At 47.2% G+C, this 16,577-nt stretch overlaps 1 protein-coding gene across 1 annotated transcript in view; it reads left to right on the top strand.

Moving 5' to 3' along the window:
- XYLB (xylulokinase) overlaps positions 1-8,586 on the top strand; it is a 93,669-nt gene extending 85,083 nt beyond the window's left edge. Inside the window, exon 19 of the mRNA XM_048062335.2 lies at positions 7,206-8,586. Coding sequence (XP_047918292.2) covers positions 7,206-7,583 — 378 coding nt within the window. The 3' untranslated portion in view covers positions 7,584-8,586. The remainder of the gene's footprint in view (positions 1-7,205) is intronic.
- Positions 8,587-16,577: the final 7,991 nt, after the last annotated feature.

The raw sequence follows: 16,577 nt of genomic DNA, 5'->3' as shown, positions 1-16,577 counted from the left end.
GGGCTGGGCTGGGGCTCTCTGATGTGTACCGTGTCAGCATTAAAATGCTTTCCTCAGGGTAACTGATGCACTGTGTGCTTGCTGCAGGAGTCTCTGCGAAAAGACTCGGATGCAAGACTCCGAAAGACCAGGAGCTGAGCACCACTGAATTATAGTATTGCTGTGGTGATGGGTTTATTAGGGCTGGCCGCTGAGGAGCAGTGTCTGGAGTATAAGAATTTATAGACAACCTCTTTTTTTTTTCTTTTTCTAGCTCACCAAAGTTGCACATGTTCACTGACTAGTGTCAGATAGAATAAGACTCAATAAATCTCCCCCTAGAAAAGTCCTTTGAAAAGATGCAGCTGTAAGAATTCACGGAATCACAGAATTGTAGGGGTTGGAAGGGACCTCCAGAGATCATCGGGTCCAGCCCCCCTGCCAAAGCAGGTTCCCTAGAGCAGGTTGCTTAGGTAGGCGTCCAGATGGCCCTTGAATATCTCCAGAGAAGGAGACTCCACAACCTCCCTGGGCAGCCTGTTCAAGAGAACTCATAAATGGTTTGAAACAGAATAAGGCAAGAGAACTCATAAATGGTTTGAAAGAGATTTATAGCAGCATGACTGAAAAGCAGGAGAAGAAAGAATTACACATGACACCTCCTAGTACAAAAAAGAAAGAGCTCTACATGAAAGGATCGGTTGGCAAATTGAAAACAAGCAGAAGAATGTCCTTCTTCACACTTCATGTAGCTGAGCTGTCGGTCTGGCTGCAGACATGGCAGATGCCAAAAAGGGCCGCAGTGAAGAAAACACCCAAAGCTGCACGATGAAGTCCTCAGGGGCCGCAGTGAAGAAAACACCCAAAGCTGCACGATGAAGAAGTCCTCAGGGGCCGCAGTGAAAAGAACACGAATAGCTGCATGATGAAAAACTCCTCAGGACCTGGAATGAGAGAAAAACACCAAAAGTTAAAAGATGAAGCACTTGTCAGTGGCAACAAGGTGAAAAACCCACCAAAAGCTGCATGATGAAGCTCTTCTCAGGGAAAACATGGTGAGGAGAACCCCAAAAGCTGGACGGTGCAGAACTCCTCAGGGCCGCTGTGAAGAAAATACCAAACGCTGCATGATGAGGAACTCCTCAGGAGCCGAAGTGAAGAGAACCCCAAAAGTTGGATGGTGAAGAACTCCTCAGGGCTGTAGTGAAGAAACACCAAAAGCTGCACGCAGAAGCACTCCTCAGGGGCCACAAGGAGAAAAGATGAAAAGCTCCACGAAGAATTAATCCTCAAGTGCCATAGTGAAGAAAACACGAAGAGCTGAATGATGAAGCCCTCTTCAGGTGAAACGTGGTTTGGGAAAAACCCCAAAAAGCTGGATGGTGCAGAACTCCTCAGGGCCATAAAGAAGAAAACACAAAAAGCTGCACGATGAAGAACTCTTCAGGGTAAACATGGTGAAGAGAAACCCAAAAGCTGGATAATGTAGAACTCCTCAAGGGCTGCAGTGAAGAAAATACCAAATGCTGCTCGACAAAGCAAACATAAGGGGTCGAAGTGAAGAGAACCCCAAAAGATCAATGATGAAGAACTCCTCAGGGCCGTAGTGAAGAAAACACCCAAAGCTGCACACAGAAGCACTCCTCAGGGCAACAAGGAGAAGAAAACACAAAAAGCTCCACGAGGAATTTCTCCTCAAGCGCCGTAGTGAAGAAAACACGAAGAGCTGAATGCTGAAGCCCTCTTCAGGGGAAACGTGGTGTGGGGAAAACCCCCAAAAGCTGCATGATGAAGAACTCCTCAGGACCGTAGTGAAGAAACCACCAAAAGCTGCACAACAAAGCATTCCTCAGAGGCTGCAGTGAAGAAGCACAAAAGCTGGACGATGAAGCTCTCCTCAGGGAAAACGTGGTGAAGAGATCCCCAAAAGCTGGACGATGAAGAACTCCTCATGGGCCGCAATGAAGAAAACATCAAAAGCTGCACGCAGAAGCACTCCTCAGAGCAACAAGGAGAAGAAAACACAAACAACTCCACGAAGAATTACTCCTCAAGCACCATAGTGAAGAAAACACGAAGAGCTGAGTGATGAAGCCCTCCTCAGGGTAAATATGGTGTGGGGAAAATCCCCAAAAGCTGGACGATGAAGAACTCCTCATGGGCCGCAATGAAGAAAACACCAAAAGCTGCACGCAGAAGCACTCCTCAAACAAGCTGGACACTTCTCTGATGAAGAACTCCTCATGGGAGAACCCCAGCAATGAAGAAAACACCAAAAGCTGCACGCAGAAGCACTCCTCAGGGCCTGGAACAAGAAAGAAAAAACACCACACCAAATGTTGGAAGATGAAGCACTTCTCTGGGGCAACAAGGAGAAAACATCGCTAAAAGCTGCATGACGAAGCTCTCCTCAGGGAAAACGTGTTGAAGAGAACCCCAGAAGGTGGACGGTGCAGAACTTCTCAGGGTCGCAGTGAAGAAAACACCAAAACGCTGCACGCACAAACAACTCCACGAATTACACTACTGAAGAAAACTCAGGGTAGCAACAAGGAGAAAGAAAACACAAAAGCTGCAAGAAACTCCACGAAGAATTACTCCTCAAGCGCCATACTGAATGCTGAAAAAACACGAATGAGCTGAGTGATGAAGCCCTCCTCAGGGTAAATATGGTGTGGGGAAAACCCCCAAAAGCTGCACGATGAAGAACTCCTCAGGGCCGTAGTGAAGAAAACACCAAAAGCTGCACGCAGAAACACTCCTCAGGGGCCACAAGGAGATGAAAACACAAAAAGCTCCACGAAGAATTACTCCTCAAGCGCCATAATGAAGAAAACACGAAGAGCTGAATGCTGAAGCCCTCCTCAGGGGAAACGTGGTGTGGGGAAAACCCCCAAAAGCTGCACGATGAATAACTCCTCAGGAAAAAAAAAAATTAAAAAAAAAATGTTGGAAGTTGAAGCAGTTCTCAGGGGCAACAAGGTGAAAACACCACCAAAAGCTGCATGATGAAGCTCTCCTCAGGGAAAACATGGTGAGGAGAACCCCAAAAGCTGGACGATGCAGAACTCCTCAGGGCTGCAGTGAAGAAAACACCTAAAGATGCACGATGAAGCACTCCTCAGGGTAAATGTAGTGAAGAGAACCCCAAAAGCTGGACGATGCAGAACTCCACAGGGCCATAGTGAAGAAAAATCCCAAAGCTGCATGATGAAGAACTCCCCAGGGTAAATGTCGTGAAGAGAACCCTAAAAGCCGCACAATGAAGAACTCCTCAGGGCCGTAGTGAAGAAAACACCAAAAGCTGCACACAGAAGCACTCCTCAGGGCAACAAGGAGAAGAAAACACAAACAACTCCATGAAGAATTACTCCTCAAGCGCCATAGTGAAGAAAACACGAAGAGCTGAATGCTGAAGCCCTCTTCAGGGGAAACGTGGTGTGGGGAAAACCCCCAAAAGCTGTACGATGAACTCCTCAGGAAAAAAAAATAAAAAAAGTTGGAAGATGAAGCACTTGTCAGGGGCAACAAGGTGAAAACATCACTAAAAGCTGCATGATGAAGCTCTCCTCGGGGAAAACGTGGTGATGAGAACTACAAAACTGTATGGTGCAGAACTCCTCAAGGGCCTCAGTGAAGAAAACACCCAAAGCTGCATGATGAAGAACTCCTCTGGGTAAACGTGGTAAAGAGAACCCCAAAAGCTGGACGATGCAGAACTCCACAGGGCTGCAGTGAAGAAAACACCCAAAGCTGTATGATGAAGAAATCCTCAGGGTAAATGTCGTGAAGAGAACCCCAAAAGCTGGACGATGCAGAACTCCTCATGGGCCATAGTGAAGAAAACACCCAAAGCTGCACACAGGACTCCTCAGGGCCTGGAATGAGAAAAAAACAGCACACCAAATGTTGGAAGATGAAGCACTTCTCAGGGGCAACAAGGTGAAAACATCACCAAAAGCTGCATGACGAAGCTCTCCTCAGGGAAAACATGGTGAGGAGAACCCCAAAAGCTGGACGGTGCAGAACTCCTCAGGGTCGCAGTGATGAAAACACCAAAAGCTGCATAATGAACTCCTCAGGGCTGTAGTGAAGGAAACATCAAAATCTGCATGATGACGCACTCCTCAGGGTCCCAAAGTGAAGAGAACCCCAAAAGCTGCACGATGAAGAACTCCTCAGGGATCACAAGGTGAGGAAAACACAAAAAGCTCCGCGAAAAATGACTCCTGAAGTGCCATAGTAAAAAAAAAAAAAAAAAAAAAGACACTAAAAGCAGAATGATGAAGCACTCCTTGGGGGAAACCTGGTGTGGAGAACCCCAAAAGCTGCATGGTGAAGACGTCCTCAGGAAAACACAGTGAAGGAAAAAAAAAAAAAAGCTGCCCCCAGAAGCACTCCTCAGGGGCCACAAGCAGCCCGCCGGCCGTGCCTCGCCTGCGCGCTGCCATCACTGGAGTGCCGCAGCCCCAGCACACCCAGCACCATGCCACCCACCCTGCCCTGTGACACCTCTGCTCCCTCACAGCCAGGCGCCGCCCCATTGGCCACCCGCCTTGGCGCCTCTGGGCGCAGCCAATAGCGAGGCAGCTTGCGCTTGTTGCTAGGCAGCATGGAGCTGTGGCACCCAGTGGGCTCCAGGAGGCTGCAGGGCGGTGCCGGCCTCCCAGGGCTGAGGCCTCCCTGACACCACCTCCAGCTCTGCCTCGCCTTGCCCCCCGGCCCTCCAAGAGACGGGTTTTTACGCTAGGAGCACGCAAACTGCTCCAGCAAGGTGGCAGAGGTGTAGGTCATCGTGTAGGGCACACTGACGTTGCCCAATAAAACCCTCTGAGCTCGGCCAGTCAGCCAGTTCCCAACCCACCTTACTGTCCACTCATCTATTCCACACTTTCTCAGCTGTGGTAGCAGGATGTCCTGGGAGACAGTATCAAAAGTCTTGCTAGTCAAGGTAGATGACATCCACTGCTCTCACCCCATCTACCCAGCTGGTAATGCCATCATAGAAGGCTATCGGTTTGGTCGAACACGATTTTCCCTTGGTGAAGACTTCTACCACTGTTTTCTTTTTGTCTTTCCTAGAAATGCACATTAGCCTGTCAAGGAACCACAGGTTTCTTGCTCTCATGTGCACATCCCTGTAAAGGAGCCCACAGTGATGGAAGACTCTGGTGTACTGTAGTTTCAAAAATCAAGTGTTTTTTTGTTTGTTTGTTTTGTTTTCATTTTGCCAGCTTGTCTACCTCATGTTGTTCTGGCTGGCTGGAGTAAAGAGGTTACCCAATTAATTAACATCTTAGTGAGCACAAATCTAAAGGCAATGTATTCTACCTCAACGTATTTCGTGGGTTGATGTCCTCCCTCCATCTCAAGGGACCTTCAAGGTTAGCAACAAGGGGCCTTGCTGTTCTTCAAGGTTAGCCACAAGGTATCCCCACCTGGTCTAGAGGAAAGGCTAGCTTCTGTGTTTAAAGACCTGCTGAGCTATTCCCAGTCCAGATTAATCTGCTGGAACTTGTATGGAAGATTGATCTCACCTGCTGGACAAAAAAAACCAAAAACCACAAACAAAACAAAAACCACAAACAAAACAAAACAAGAAAAACACTCGATAGCCACAAGGAAGTTTTTCGGTGCTGTCTGATCCGCAGCTCCCACCTGGCAGGAGCAGAGCCCCTTTAGGTTGCAGGTGGGTCGTGGAGTTACATGGAAAAATCCGAGCAGCTTCCTTAGCTCGATGGCCCTGTGCCCTCGTCAGTCAGTCAGAGCTGCAAAGGATTCGCCCACAAGCTCTTGGTGTACCGTGACCCAGAGACACTTTTCTTGGCAGCCTGAAGTCTTTAAAGTCTTTTGTGATGCAACTGGAAACAAACAGGGAAAGGTGCTTGGGTTTTCTTAAGGGATCGGTCTGAGAGAGCTGGAGCTCTGATTGAATAAGTGATGTGCTGAAAAAGTCCACGCTCTGTCGGTGCTTTAATAAGTAATTGAACTGAGTAGCGCCGTGTGTGATCCCGGTGGGACCTTTTTGTTTTTCAGCTTTCTTTTCCTTTGGAGTCGTGGCTACCACCACAGATCACAGAGCAGCACAGTGTATCTAAAGCTGCAAAAAGTCAAAGCAGAATTTCTTTTATCCGCATTTCTCTTGCTGTCATCCCCAGACTTCTGTATGCAGCTTAGAGGGTGTGGAAGAAAAGCACAGTTGTTTTAGAGAACTAAACTCTCTGCTTTTGGTGCATGTCATGAATACACGTCCAAGTTGTAACCACTTTCTATCTGAAAGCTGCTAATTCTGATTTTTCTTTTCCTCAGCCGCTGATGTTTTTCATGTGACCGTCAGGATTTGGATTTTAGATCTCAACCCTTGGATAAATTGGGTTGAAATTGGGAAACGGTTAAAAATATGGCTAGGGATGATGAGCAGCTGGGTGGATATTCCCTCTGATAGCAGGGGATCACTGTCCCATGAGGAGTGTTTCCTTACAAAGCTTCACTAGAGGTGACTGTAGTCCTAATCCCGCATGACTTGAACTTTTAGTACAGTGAAGTTTCAGTACAATTCACACATGTGAATTGGGCATAAAATCATATCTGCACCAAAGGATCTTATTACTTTGTTTCTTTGGTGCAGGTCAAAATTGCAATGTGATGTGCCAGGCAAAAGAATTTGGGATGATTTTTTTTGGTAACCAGCTTCTTTCTGAGTATGTCTCTGAAGTGTGCTAATACGACATCTTCAGCATGGTTATTCAGACCAGTTACAGCTCCTGCTCACCCTCTGTGCTTTGATTGCAGCCTAGGTCAAATCTCTTTGGTTAGCCTCTTCAAGTGGTTTAGCTTTCAGTCATCAAAGCTTACACTACAAGAATATAAGATTTTTAGACTTTTTTTTTCCATACAACCCTTTTTTTCCTCATTCCTTCAGGAGCAGATATGATCTTTTCTTGTACACGGTTTGCCTGTACCGCTGTTTCCACTTCTGAGGGATGCTAAGAACTTCTCTTACGTGGTACTTTCCCGACTGAGCTTGTCTCCTGCTGAAAGTCAACCCAACACTCTTCACTTGGTTTTCTGCTCTTGGTTTTCTGAGATTAGATGATCTTGGTTGCCTCAGTTCTCAATAATTCAACCTATCCCTTAGAACAACTGAGGATATTATTAAATGCATGCAGCGTTTCTTGCTCTGAGACTTTTGGATGACAGAAATTTGTGCTATGTTTTTTGTTAAGATGCTGCTACAAACTCTGCTTTTATTGGGTAAATTGTGTCTTAGTCCTATGGGATGCATCTCTCTGGTTGTCCTTTCCCTCTTAGCATCTGATCAGACAGAGGTCTTTGGTTATGTTTGGGGTGGGATTTGTCTGACCAGATATAGGAGACATCTGTCTCCTATGATAGGGGCTCTCTTTGTAATCAAAGAAGAGGGTGACAAGGGAAAGGAGTTCTTGACTGCTGCTCTTCTTATCTTACAGCTGATGTCTACAAGAGATCAGGTGAATTGTCTCCTGAGTGAGCCCTTCCTCTCTGCTGGCACAGGGAGTAGAAAGGCAGTTTTGTGGAGAAAGGGCAGAAAAAGCCAGTTTTTCAGGTTGTGTCAAAACTCTTGAAGACTTGATTGAAAGCTGCTCTCAGCTTTGGAGGCAGGAGTTGTCCCCAGTTGCCATTGTACAGCGAGAAAGTTTTCTTGTTCCAGGACTGCTCTGTTTTTACTGTCAAATCCATGAGATTGACCTCCCCAGCTCCCTTCAGGCAGCACTCTTTGTACACCTGCATGGAGATATCCAACGGACGTGGGCTGGGAGCTTTGTTACCTTTCTGCTTTTTGTCCTTTTGTTGCATGCCCTTGCTCGTGTTTATCCCTTCAAGCTGGACTCTTTCAGGCATTTGTATTATGCCTGCAAGCTCAGTACTCTGGTACAGTAAAAGACAGCTCCCTTAAGACTTAGACAAGCATTACAGAGGAAAACAAAGTTCTGTTCAACTTGCTGTTGGGAGACAATATTTACTCTCTGACTGACGTGTATGCACTACCCTCCTGAAACCTCAGCTCTGTTCCAGTACCGGTGTGTCGGAAGATGGCATTCTCCTTGAAAACAGCCTGAGCCACGTTGCATAAAAGAAGGGCTTAGAGAAACAGGGCAGAAACGGAGCTGCTTCTTAGCTGAGGACTTTCATCTTAAAATAAAACACATTAGAGAAAACAAATATGGAGCAAAGGATTCTCACACAACTTTGATGTCACAGCTTATGTCTCCTGAGAGCATCTCTTTGCACTGCTGCCATAGCTTGTTAGGCTAGGACGGGACATTCTCCTGTCACTCCCGATAACGTTTCTTTGTTAGATTCCTGCCCTAAATGACTCAACCTGAGGACAGTTGCTTATTGCAAAAAGACCCTTTTGATCAAGAAAGATACTGTTGAAAGGCAACAATACGTTTCCCTAATTTCAATTTCTCAGCTTAATTATTCTGGTGCCTGCCATTGTTGTCCCTTAGAAGAAATGCCTACTTAAGCAGAGGGAGAAAGAAGGCATTGAATGTAGCTAATCCAATACGTGATTTAGTCAGTTCATGTGGATGAATAAGCAAATAAACTGCATTTCAAGACTTCCTTTGGCGTGAATGCATTTTTTTTTTCTCACAGTGACTCTTGGCTCAGAAGATATGTCTGTGGTGTTTTATTTGATTCTATTTCACCGTGTTTGCAGCGTGGCAAACTCTCCCAAATGCTTTTCTGCAAAGTCTCCTTTTGCTGTTTGCCCAGTGAATGTAGATTTTTGACTTTGATCTGTACCGTGTGCAGTTTTGGCATGCTTCTTAGTTAAACAACTGTTGCTAACAGCTTCCCCTGCCTGTCAGTAGTCACTCCTATCACTCATGGGCTTTCCATAGCAAAAAAGAAGAGCCACCGTTGGGACAAGTGCTCACAGTTCAGGCCAGGAGGAACGTCAAAAAACTCTTTCCCTTCTTTCCTGGCCTAGAAACATTGCTGCAACTCAGGGGACAGGCACTGTTGGATTGTCCAGAGCATGAGTATTTTGGAGTAGGGGGTGGACGCCCGCGTGCTGATGGCGAGCCAGATTGTCTAGATGAGAAATCACTGAGGTGAGACTGGCCAGGTAATTTGTATCAAGTTCTGTGTTTTGTATACCAAGTTCAGCATTTTGTAATTTACGCTCTGAGTCTTTAAATGAAGAAGTAAATTAAATTTCTCAGATGAGTGAGAATGCTGTGTTTGGAGGGGGAGGGATTTGGGAATTGCTCGGGGAGGGGACCCCTCCTCTGCCCTGATGCATCTTGCTGTGTTTCTGTACAGTGCTCCAGGCTCCCAGGGGATGTGGACATGGCTCCCTCCCTGAGCTTCCTCCAGCCTGAAAACTGGGAACTGGGGTCAAACACACCAGGCAGAGGTAGCATCAGAGCTCCCAGTGGTGGGGTAGCACCTCAAGGCTGTTGTCCAAAAGGCTGAATGCCCCACAGCCACTGCTTTCAGTGTACATGGGGCTGGCCGTGGAGTTGTGGTGTCTCCAGGGCCTCGTGTTGGACTGGGAGCTCAGCCTTCAGCAGTGACAAAGGAAGTGGAAGATTTTGACATACTTTTTTCTTTCTTTTTCTTTTTTTTTTCCACATGGTGACTAGAATATAGAGTGTGAACTGGCCATGAAGGTTAAGTGTTGTCCTTGAGCTCAGCTGGGCGCCTTTCCAGTTGAGGTAGGAGCATTGCCTCGTGCAAGGCACTGGTGGGACCCCATCGGGGAGGGCATTTGCAAATCGATTCTCTTGTGTTCAAGACAGAATTTAAACTGGAACAAGTGAGGAAGAGGGCTGATGTGTTGATCAGGGGAAGAGAAATGCTGTCCTAGCAGAGGAGACTAAAAGCTTGGCTTGCTTAACCTACCAAGTGGAAGCTGAGAGGTAATACCATCGTGCAGCATAAATCCTTCAGGTTGGGGGTAAAGAGCAGGAGAAGAGCTGTTCAAGCCAAAGGACAGTGCTGGCACACAAGCAAACGACACGCACTGGGAATAAATTTGGACTGGAAATTAGGAGCGAGGCAGGGGGAAGGTGCTGGAGGACCTCCCGTACCCTGAGCGTGGTGCCAGCAGCACGGAGCTGCGTGCTTGCAGCATGACGCGTGGCAGGGCTGTAGCACCGTGTCAGCAATCCCCTGCTCCTGCAGAAACCTGCATTAGCCTTGGACCAGAAGTGACCTTGGGAGAAACTGCTGTTTGCCGTGTGGGCAGAGCGGGGTTTCACGCTACACCTCTTTTTGAATTTCCTCTTGACTGCATGAGACTTGTGGGAAGGAAGGAGCACGGAAGGGGCAGATAAATTGAAAGGTTCCAACTCTGCTTCGTAACAGTGGGGCACGTAACAGCCCCGTTTGCTATCAGCTTGCTGGGTTAGTCCTCTGCAAGCAAGAGGAATTTACCCCGTGGCAATCTTTCTTCACTAGAACCCTGCAAAAGGAAGTGAGGTTTAATTAGCATTTTAAAGTGGACAGCCTTGAAGTTAATGATATTCAATAAAGAAAAATTGTTTTAACCTTATTTGCACTTTTCAATTTACTTATTAGAGGCCATCTGTTATATTTTAAGCAAGAGCACTGGGAGCTAAACTCTCAGATTGTCAAATGAGGCTAAGCAGAAGGGAAAGAACAGGCTGCTTTAAATGAGCAATTAGGCTGTTGGTTTTTTTTCTTTTTCCAATTTCTCACTTTTGTGTCAAAAAGCAAATGGTCACCATTTCAAGCAACAGTTCAGTTGCTATAATGACATCTGTTTTTACAGGTGCTCATCAGTCCTGGAGAATGTCACTTGTCCTCAGAGCTCAGATATCGTCCAACATGGATGAAATTAGAAAAGCCAGAAGCAAGTTGAAACTGATGATGAGGGATGCGAGGGGCAAGAATAAGGTTTTCTATAGGTAAATCATCAGAAAAAGGAAAATCAGGAAATATATTGATCTGCTGCTGACTGGGTTGGCCAACCTAGTCAGAAAGAGCATGGAAAAAGCTTTGCTTTTGTCTTTACTGGCAAGATATGCTGCTAAGCCTCTTTAGGTTCAGTGGCAGATTTTGGGGAAGATGGGCATTACCTATAGGATAGGAGGGTCAGTTTAGGGGCTAGTGAAGTAAAATGGGCACACGTGGGTGTGTGGGATCAGACAGCGATGTGTCTGAGCAAGGGAACTGCAAGCAGGTCAGCTCCACCTGTCTCCAGGAAGGTGACAGAGCAAATCTTCCTGGGAGCCATTTCCAGGCATGTGAAGGACGAGAAGACACCGCTGAATGCAGGGACCACATCTCCATTGACTATCAAGGCAATTTGACTCCTAGGCTTGTTTTAAACTTGAGCTGATTCCCACCATACCTCTGAGGAGGTTCTTGTGGTGTGCCTGAGCAAAACAAGAGCCTTTGGCAGGGCAAAAGCCAAACCTTGGCCTGCCAGGTCTCATGAGACTAACTCAAATTCTGGGCCTCACAGCATCCACCGTGGAGGGTTGGGAAAGGAAAGAGGTCTTCTCCAAGGTCTTCTCCAAGTCTACTCAAAATATGGGAGTCGGTACAGATGGTGCTGCGCATCTGGATTAGGCAAGGTAAATTCGCGTATGGACGTGAGCAGTCCCGCTGGGATTAGTTTAGGACAGAATCTTGGTCTCTGTGGGATTTGGCTGCAGTGTCTGTAAGATTACCCATCCCAAAGCGGGGTGGAATAATCCCTTCTGTAAACGAATGCAAAATGGGATCAATGCCACGGGCTGATAACCTCTTCCACGGTGGCAGCGACTTAAACTGCTACAGCAGGAAGCCCTTCGACCTCTGCATCAAAAAGGCCGATCCCACAAATGTTTGAAAATGTAGGTTTTTAACCTCACTCCTGTGGTTTGTTGCGCTAAAGTTAGGCTGAAGTCAACTTCTTTATGTGAGCTCTTGGGAGTCCCCCAGATTTGTTAGGAGCTGAACCCACCAGCTTCTGTTGACTTCAAGCTTGCTCTGCACTCAGCTGTTTCTGTCCTCTGTGGGTACAGTTACAGAAGGGAAGAGAAATGATCCAAACAGAAGAAACAGGGCAGAAATGTAAACTAGATCACGTTGATTCACAACAGCACTTGATCATTACGAAGAAAACCCGTACTAAACCAAGCCAAGTGTGAAGTATCTGCACCAGTGAAATCCATCTGCCAACGATGTTACTGTAAAAAATAGCCATGGGTACTGTTAGTTTGCCGTAAATGCAAAAGCTGAATGTGCATGCAATAAAATAGCTTTATAAAATCTTGCTTTTGTGTCTGTCCAAGCTTAAAATGCTATTTCGGGTTTAGATCTATAGAGAGAGAAAAAAAAAAAAAAAAAGACCAACACATCTTGAGGTGACTTTTGTTTTAAGGCTGTTTTAAATTTATAACTGGGCTGGCTAAAATGCTTTTCATCAAAGTACAAAAGTTTCATGCTGTAATTAATGGCAAGTGATATCTAACGCAATAAAACACCATCATTTCAGTGTTCTTACAAGACTATTTATGACTGGGTATTGAAACTGATAATGATTCTGCCATTTGTCCTCATAATTTATTATTCCAAGGAGAGGCAAGTGGTGGTAAGGGTTCACGATCCGTTTTATGGAAAGAGTGCTGAATTCAGCTTTTTATAGGTGTAAATGACAATGTTTGGTGCTCGGTGGAAAGCCTGCATGTGACAGCAAGTGCAGACCCCACTGAGGGGTCGAGATGGGGAGCGTTAATGCTCTTTCCTAGAGAGGGGAAGCCCTTGGCCGTGTGATCCCATTGCAGGTAGCATTACTGGGACCAGTACAGCCACTGGGTCGTTGTCGCAGCAGGATCCTTTGGAAGACCAGGGTGGGATTTTTCTGGAAGCCTCCCACCTGGTTTCTGAGCGAGCTGATCTCACAACGTATTGCTCTAGGCAGCCAAAGCTGAATTCACTGTAAACAACCTGACCCAAAGCCCATTGAACGTAATGGAAAGAATTACTGGCCTTGGCAAGCCTCGTGTCAGGCTGAAACAAAAGCTCGGCTCCAGAGGAGACTTCCCTTGGTCTTGCAAAGTGCCAGCCAGACCGCGTCCCTCTGAGCACAGCCCTTTCCCTTTGCACCAGCCAAGGCTGATTTACCGAATGCTCAGGCTCTGATTCTCACCTTACTGAGGCTCGTGGAAACCTGGAGGAATTTCTTTAAAGTCAGTATTGACACAGCTAATGGAAAATCTGAGTGAAGTCAGACCTCGGGGTTTGTTTTTCAGGCTAAGATCTGAAAAAGAGAGGTGATGCCTCAACCTGCCGGACTCTGGGACCGGGAGGTTTGCATTCCCTAGACTACAGCTCTCTGGTTTTCCCCAGGCTGCTGTTCATTTGCTGTGGAATAAGGTACTGTAGGTAAAGATTTGCATTTCCATCAATAGCCCTAGCAGTAAGTCTAATGAGTTCCTTGCAAATAGCTCGGAGTGAATCTGCGGCCACAGAGGCAGAGCAGGATGTGACCCATTTTCTTTGCTTTCCAAGAGCTACGGCCCCCTTCCTCCTCCCTTCAGCCTCCCCCCATTTATTCTAATCAGCATGTCAAAAGAGAAGTCACTCCTTTATTGGAGGTTATCCATGTCAAGGGAAGTTATGTTTCCATCACTACCTGGGGGCCCATCAGCAGATGAAGACGGAGAGCAGTGACTCAGAATGACTTTGAAGCAACACCCAGCAGCAACTGAAGACAAGAACATAACCTCGGCTGACGTTGAATATAACCCAATACACAAATAAAGCCATTCCACTAAATTATGCATCTTTTTACTCTTGGCTGTTCTTAAAGGAAGGGGACAGGGTGAGTGTTTTCTCCGTGCGTTGCTTCCTTTCCCCGCGCTGGGAGCTGAGTGACAGATGCACACTGATGGAGCACGACGCATTGATTTTCGCTGCTGCAGTACTTTATGCTGAAAAGAAATATAGCTTTTAAAACGACGGAGGGGCCCTATTCAGAGAAAAAAAAACACTGAGGCAGATGGGTGAGTTTCACTGAATGCACCTTAGTTATCTGCTTTGAGTTAAGCACGTGCCTAAATGCTTTTTTTGACCAGCATTGATGTGAGTACATTCACCAGCAAGTTTGAGTTAACTAGGTAATGACTAAAGAGCAGTCAAGAAAAGTAGGGTAATAGGGTTATTTAGGAAAAAAATCCATTTATGATTCACTTATCATTTGAAACCAAGAAATAATGTGTTAACTTTCAAGCTTTCCCCCTAATGGTGCCAACACAGATATGTGCCATTGCTCGTGCACTTCTCTTTCCCCAGGATGGGCAGAGAGGTGGTCGTTTCAGCTGCTCGGTGCTCCCACAGCCCAGGCTGCTTCTCTCCTTGTCTCTGACTTTGCTCTCGCCAACGCAGCCCCTGAAACCCCGGGGCCGAGCCCTCGCCAGTTGCAACGTCACCGACCGCGTGGGAGAAGCATCGATTGACCCCGAGCAACAACCTGCCCTCCGGCTTTCATTTAATGCTTCTTATTTAAAGCTCCAAGGGAGGGGGGAGCACAGGGCGTCTCAAGTGATTTGGGTATTATTGCATTAGGTTTTCCACCACACTTGCACTTAACGTCTGTGTGCACGGACAAGTACGATGTTGCCCTGCTCTTCAAACGGGGACCAAGCATCCTGCCCGGGCCCCTGTTTCTCTTCCTTTTGTGTCTTCTGTAAGCCGTAATTAAAAAATGCAACCTGATTTAACAGTCTTAGCTGGCTGTTTTGCAGTGGGGAAGGCAATACTCAATCCCTTAGCATTTTGCCAAGACCATTTTTTAGTAATTTCCTGCAAGCCACTGCTCTTGTACTGGTTTTATGGCAATGCTGAATCCTTCTGTGGTCTTCTAAAAGGATGCAAGCATTGCACGTGCCGCGGAAGCTGTGGTTTGCAAGTGGAAAAGCCAGTGTGAGTGAGTTGCTTTAATGTTTATCCTTCTGCCCTGCCTCCAAAAAATAAATATTGCTGCTTCTGATGGGGGCAAGTGATCCGGTCATAATCCCAACACACTGACCAGGGCTCAAGTCTCCTCGCTGATAGCTCTGGCTCGCTGAATTCGGCTTATTCAGTTTGGTGGGTCTATGGTTTGGAAATGTAAGCTGATTTTAAAAAGGCTTCTTACATCTTTAAGAGGGAAAAATCACACTTTTCAGAATATGTGCATAAATTGAGAGCAATCTGTCTCGCTGATGGTCTCGGCTGAGTATCCTGTGAACATGTGTCCACATCACAAAGTGACCACGCAATTAGCACGACAGGCAAGAAGCGTTTTTAAAGGTCGTTAAGGGGATTCACTGGCTGGTCTGCCTGCAAAAGCGTGCACAGATCCTGGCTCAGTCCTCGCTTTTGTGTTTCCCCCTCTCTTACACTAACTAGCAATAAAAATTTAAGCTGTGTAGCAAAAGTCCTTTTGTTTCAGGGGCCAGGCAAACATCCCAGGTTTTATGTTTATTTATAGGAGATGAACTTGCTTGCGAGATGAATATTGTAAAATCAGATCCAGCTTGAACCAGAGCTGAGCCAGACCCGTGGCTTGCATTACTGGCAGCTGGTTTTCATGGGAAGCATCTGGCTGGTGCAGAGGAGCACAGGACCTGGAGGAGGAAGGTTTGGGGGGAGAGTGGGGCAGGAGATACGTGGGTTGCCTTCTGCCCAAGCAGTCCTTTGGTTTTGGACCAAGGGGACAAGAAAGAGCATGGAAGAGGGGTTGATAAAGTGGACTGTGTGTTTTGGGATGGCAAGCTTGCCCTGCACTGAGCACAAAATACTCATTTCTCCCCAGATAATAGAAACCTTCAACAAAAATGTCAGTGACTAGGTAACTAGGAAGGGTGTTTTTCAATGACGTGAAGGTTGGTGAGGTGCCAGCTCTCCGGGTCCAAGGGGAGCTCTCGCATTTATGTGCTTGCAAGACCAGCAGCAACATTTACCAGCAGCAACGTATCGGGGCTTGGCCCTGCCCTGTCTCAGGGCTCACAGAGGTGGCTGTCCTGGTGGTGGTGGCTTCTGCATGGTCCCACCTGCACCTTCCCAGGTGGTGATGCTGAGGCCACCACCCCCCATCTGCCCCTCAAACCATGCTGCTTGTGACAACACGGGAAAGGAGCAGGTTTTGTTCAGGAGGCTTTGTGGAATTGGTCTGAATCCCTGGGAGGGACTGGCGTGCCCTGGGCTGGGGTGATCTTCTTTCCTCCTGCCCGTGCTTCGTGCGGGCTCCTCGGCTTTGGAGATGATGTGAGATGTCCTCCTGGGAAACGTGCGGGTGCCTGTTTGCCATTCACAGGCTGGTGCTGCTCCGGTGACGCAGCATACATTGCCCAAAAGTTCACCGGAGGACGGTGAAGGTGAGGAGGACGGGAAGAAAGCTGTTTCCTTTCCAATGGCTCGAGAGCCAAGTCGTAAAAGGCAAAATATTCGTGGGCGGCTGTAGCTGCGCCTCCTCTGCTGGGGAGATAGGGTGCCTTGGGATAGCAGATGGCATAGAAAGGGGGCTGCTGGGCTGGAGAGATGGGCTCGGACTGCCTGGGGGGCTGCAGGGCGAGGGGACACGGCTGGGGCCCGGCGATGGGTGCCGGGTG

Source organism: Anser cygnoides, chromosome 2 (assembly GCF_040182565.1).
Source record: "Anser cygnoides isolate HZ-2024a breed goose chromosome 2, Taihu_goose_T2T_genome, whole genome shotgun sequence".
Classification (NCBI taxonomy): domain Eukaryota; kingdom Metazoa; phylum Chordata; class Aves; order Anseriformes; family Anatidae; genus Anser; species Anser cygnoides.
This window is presented reverse-complemented; position numbering and strand designations above follow the sequence as displayed.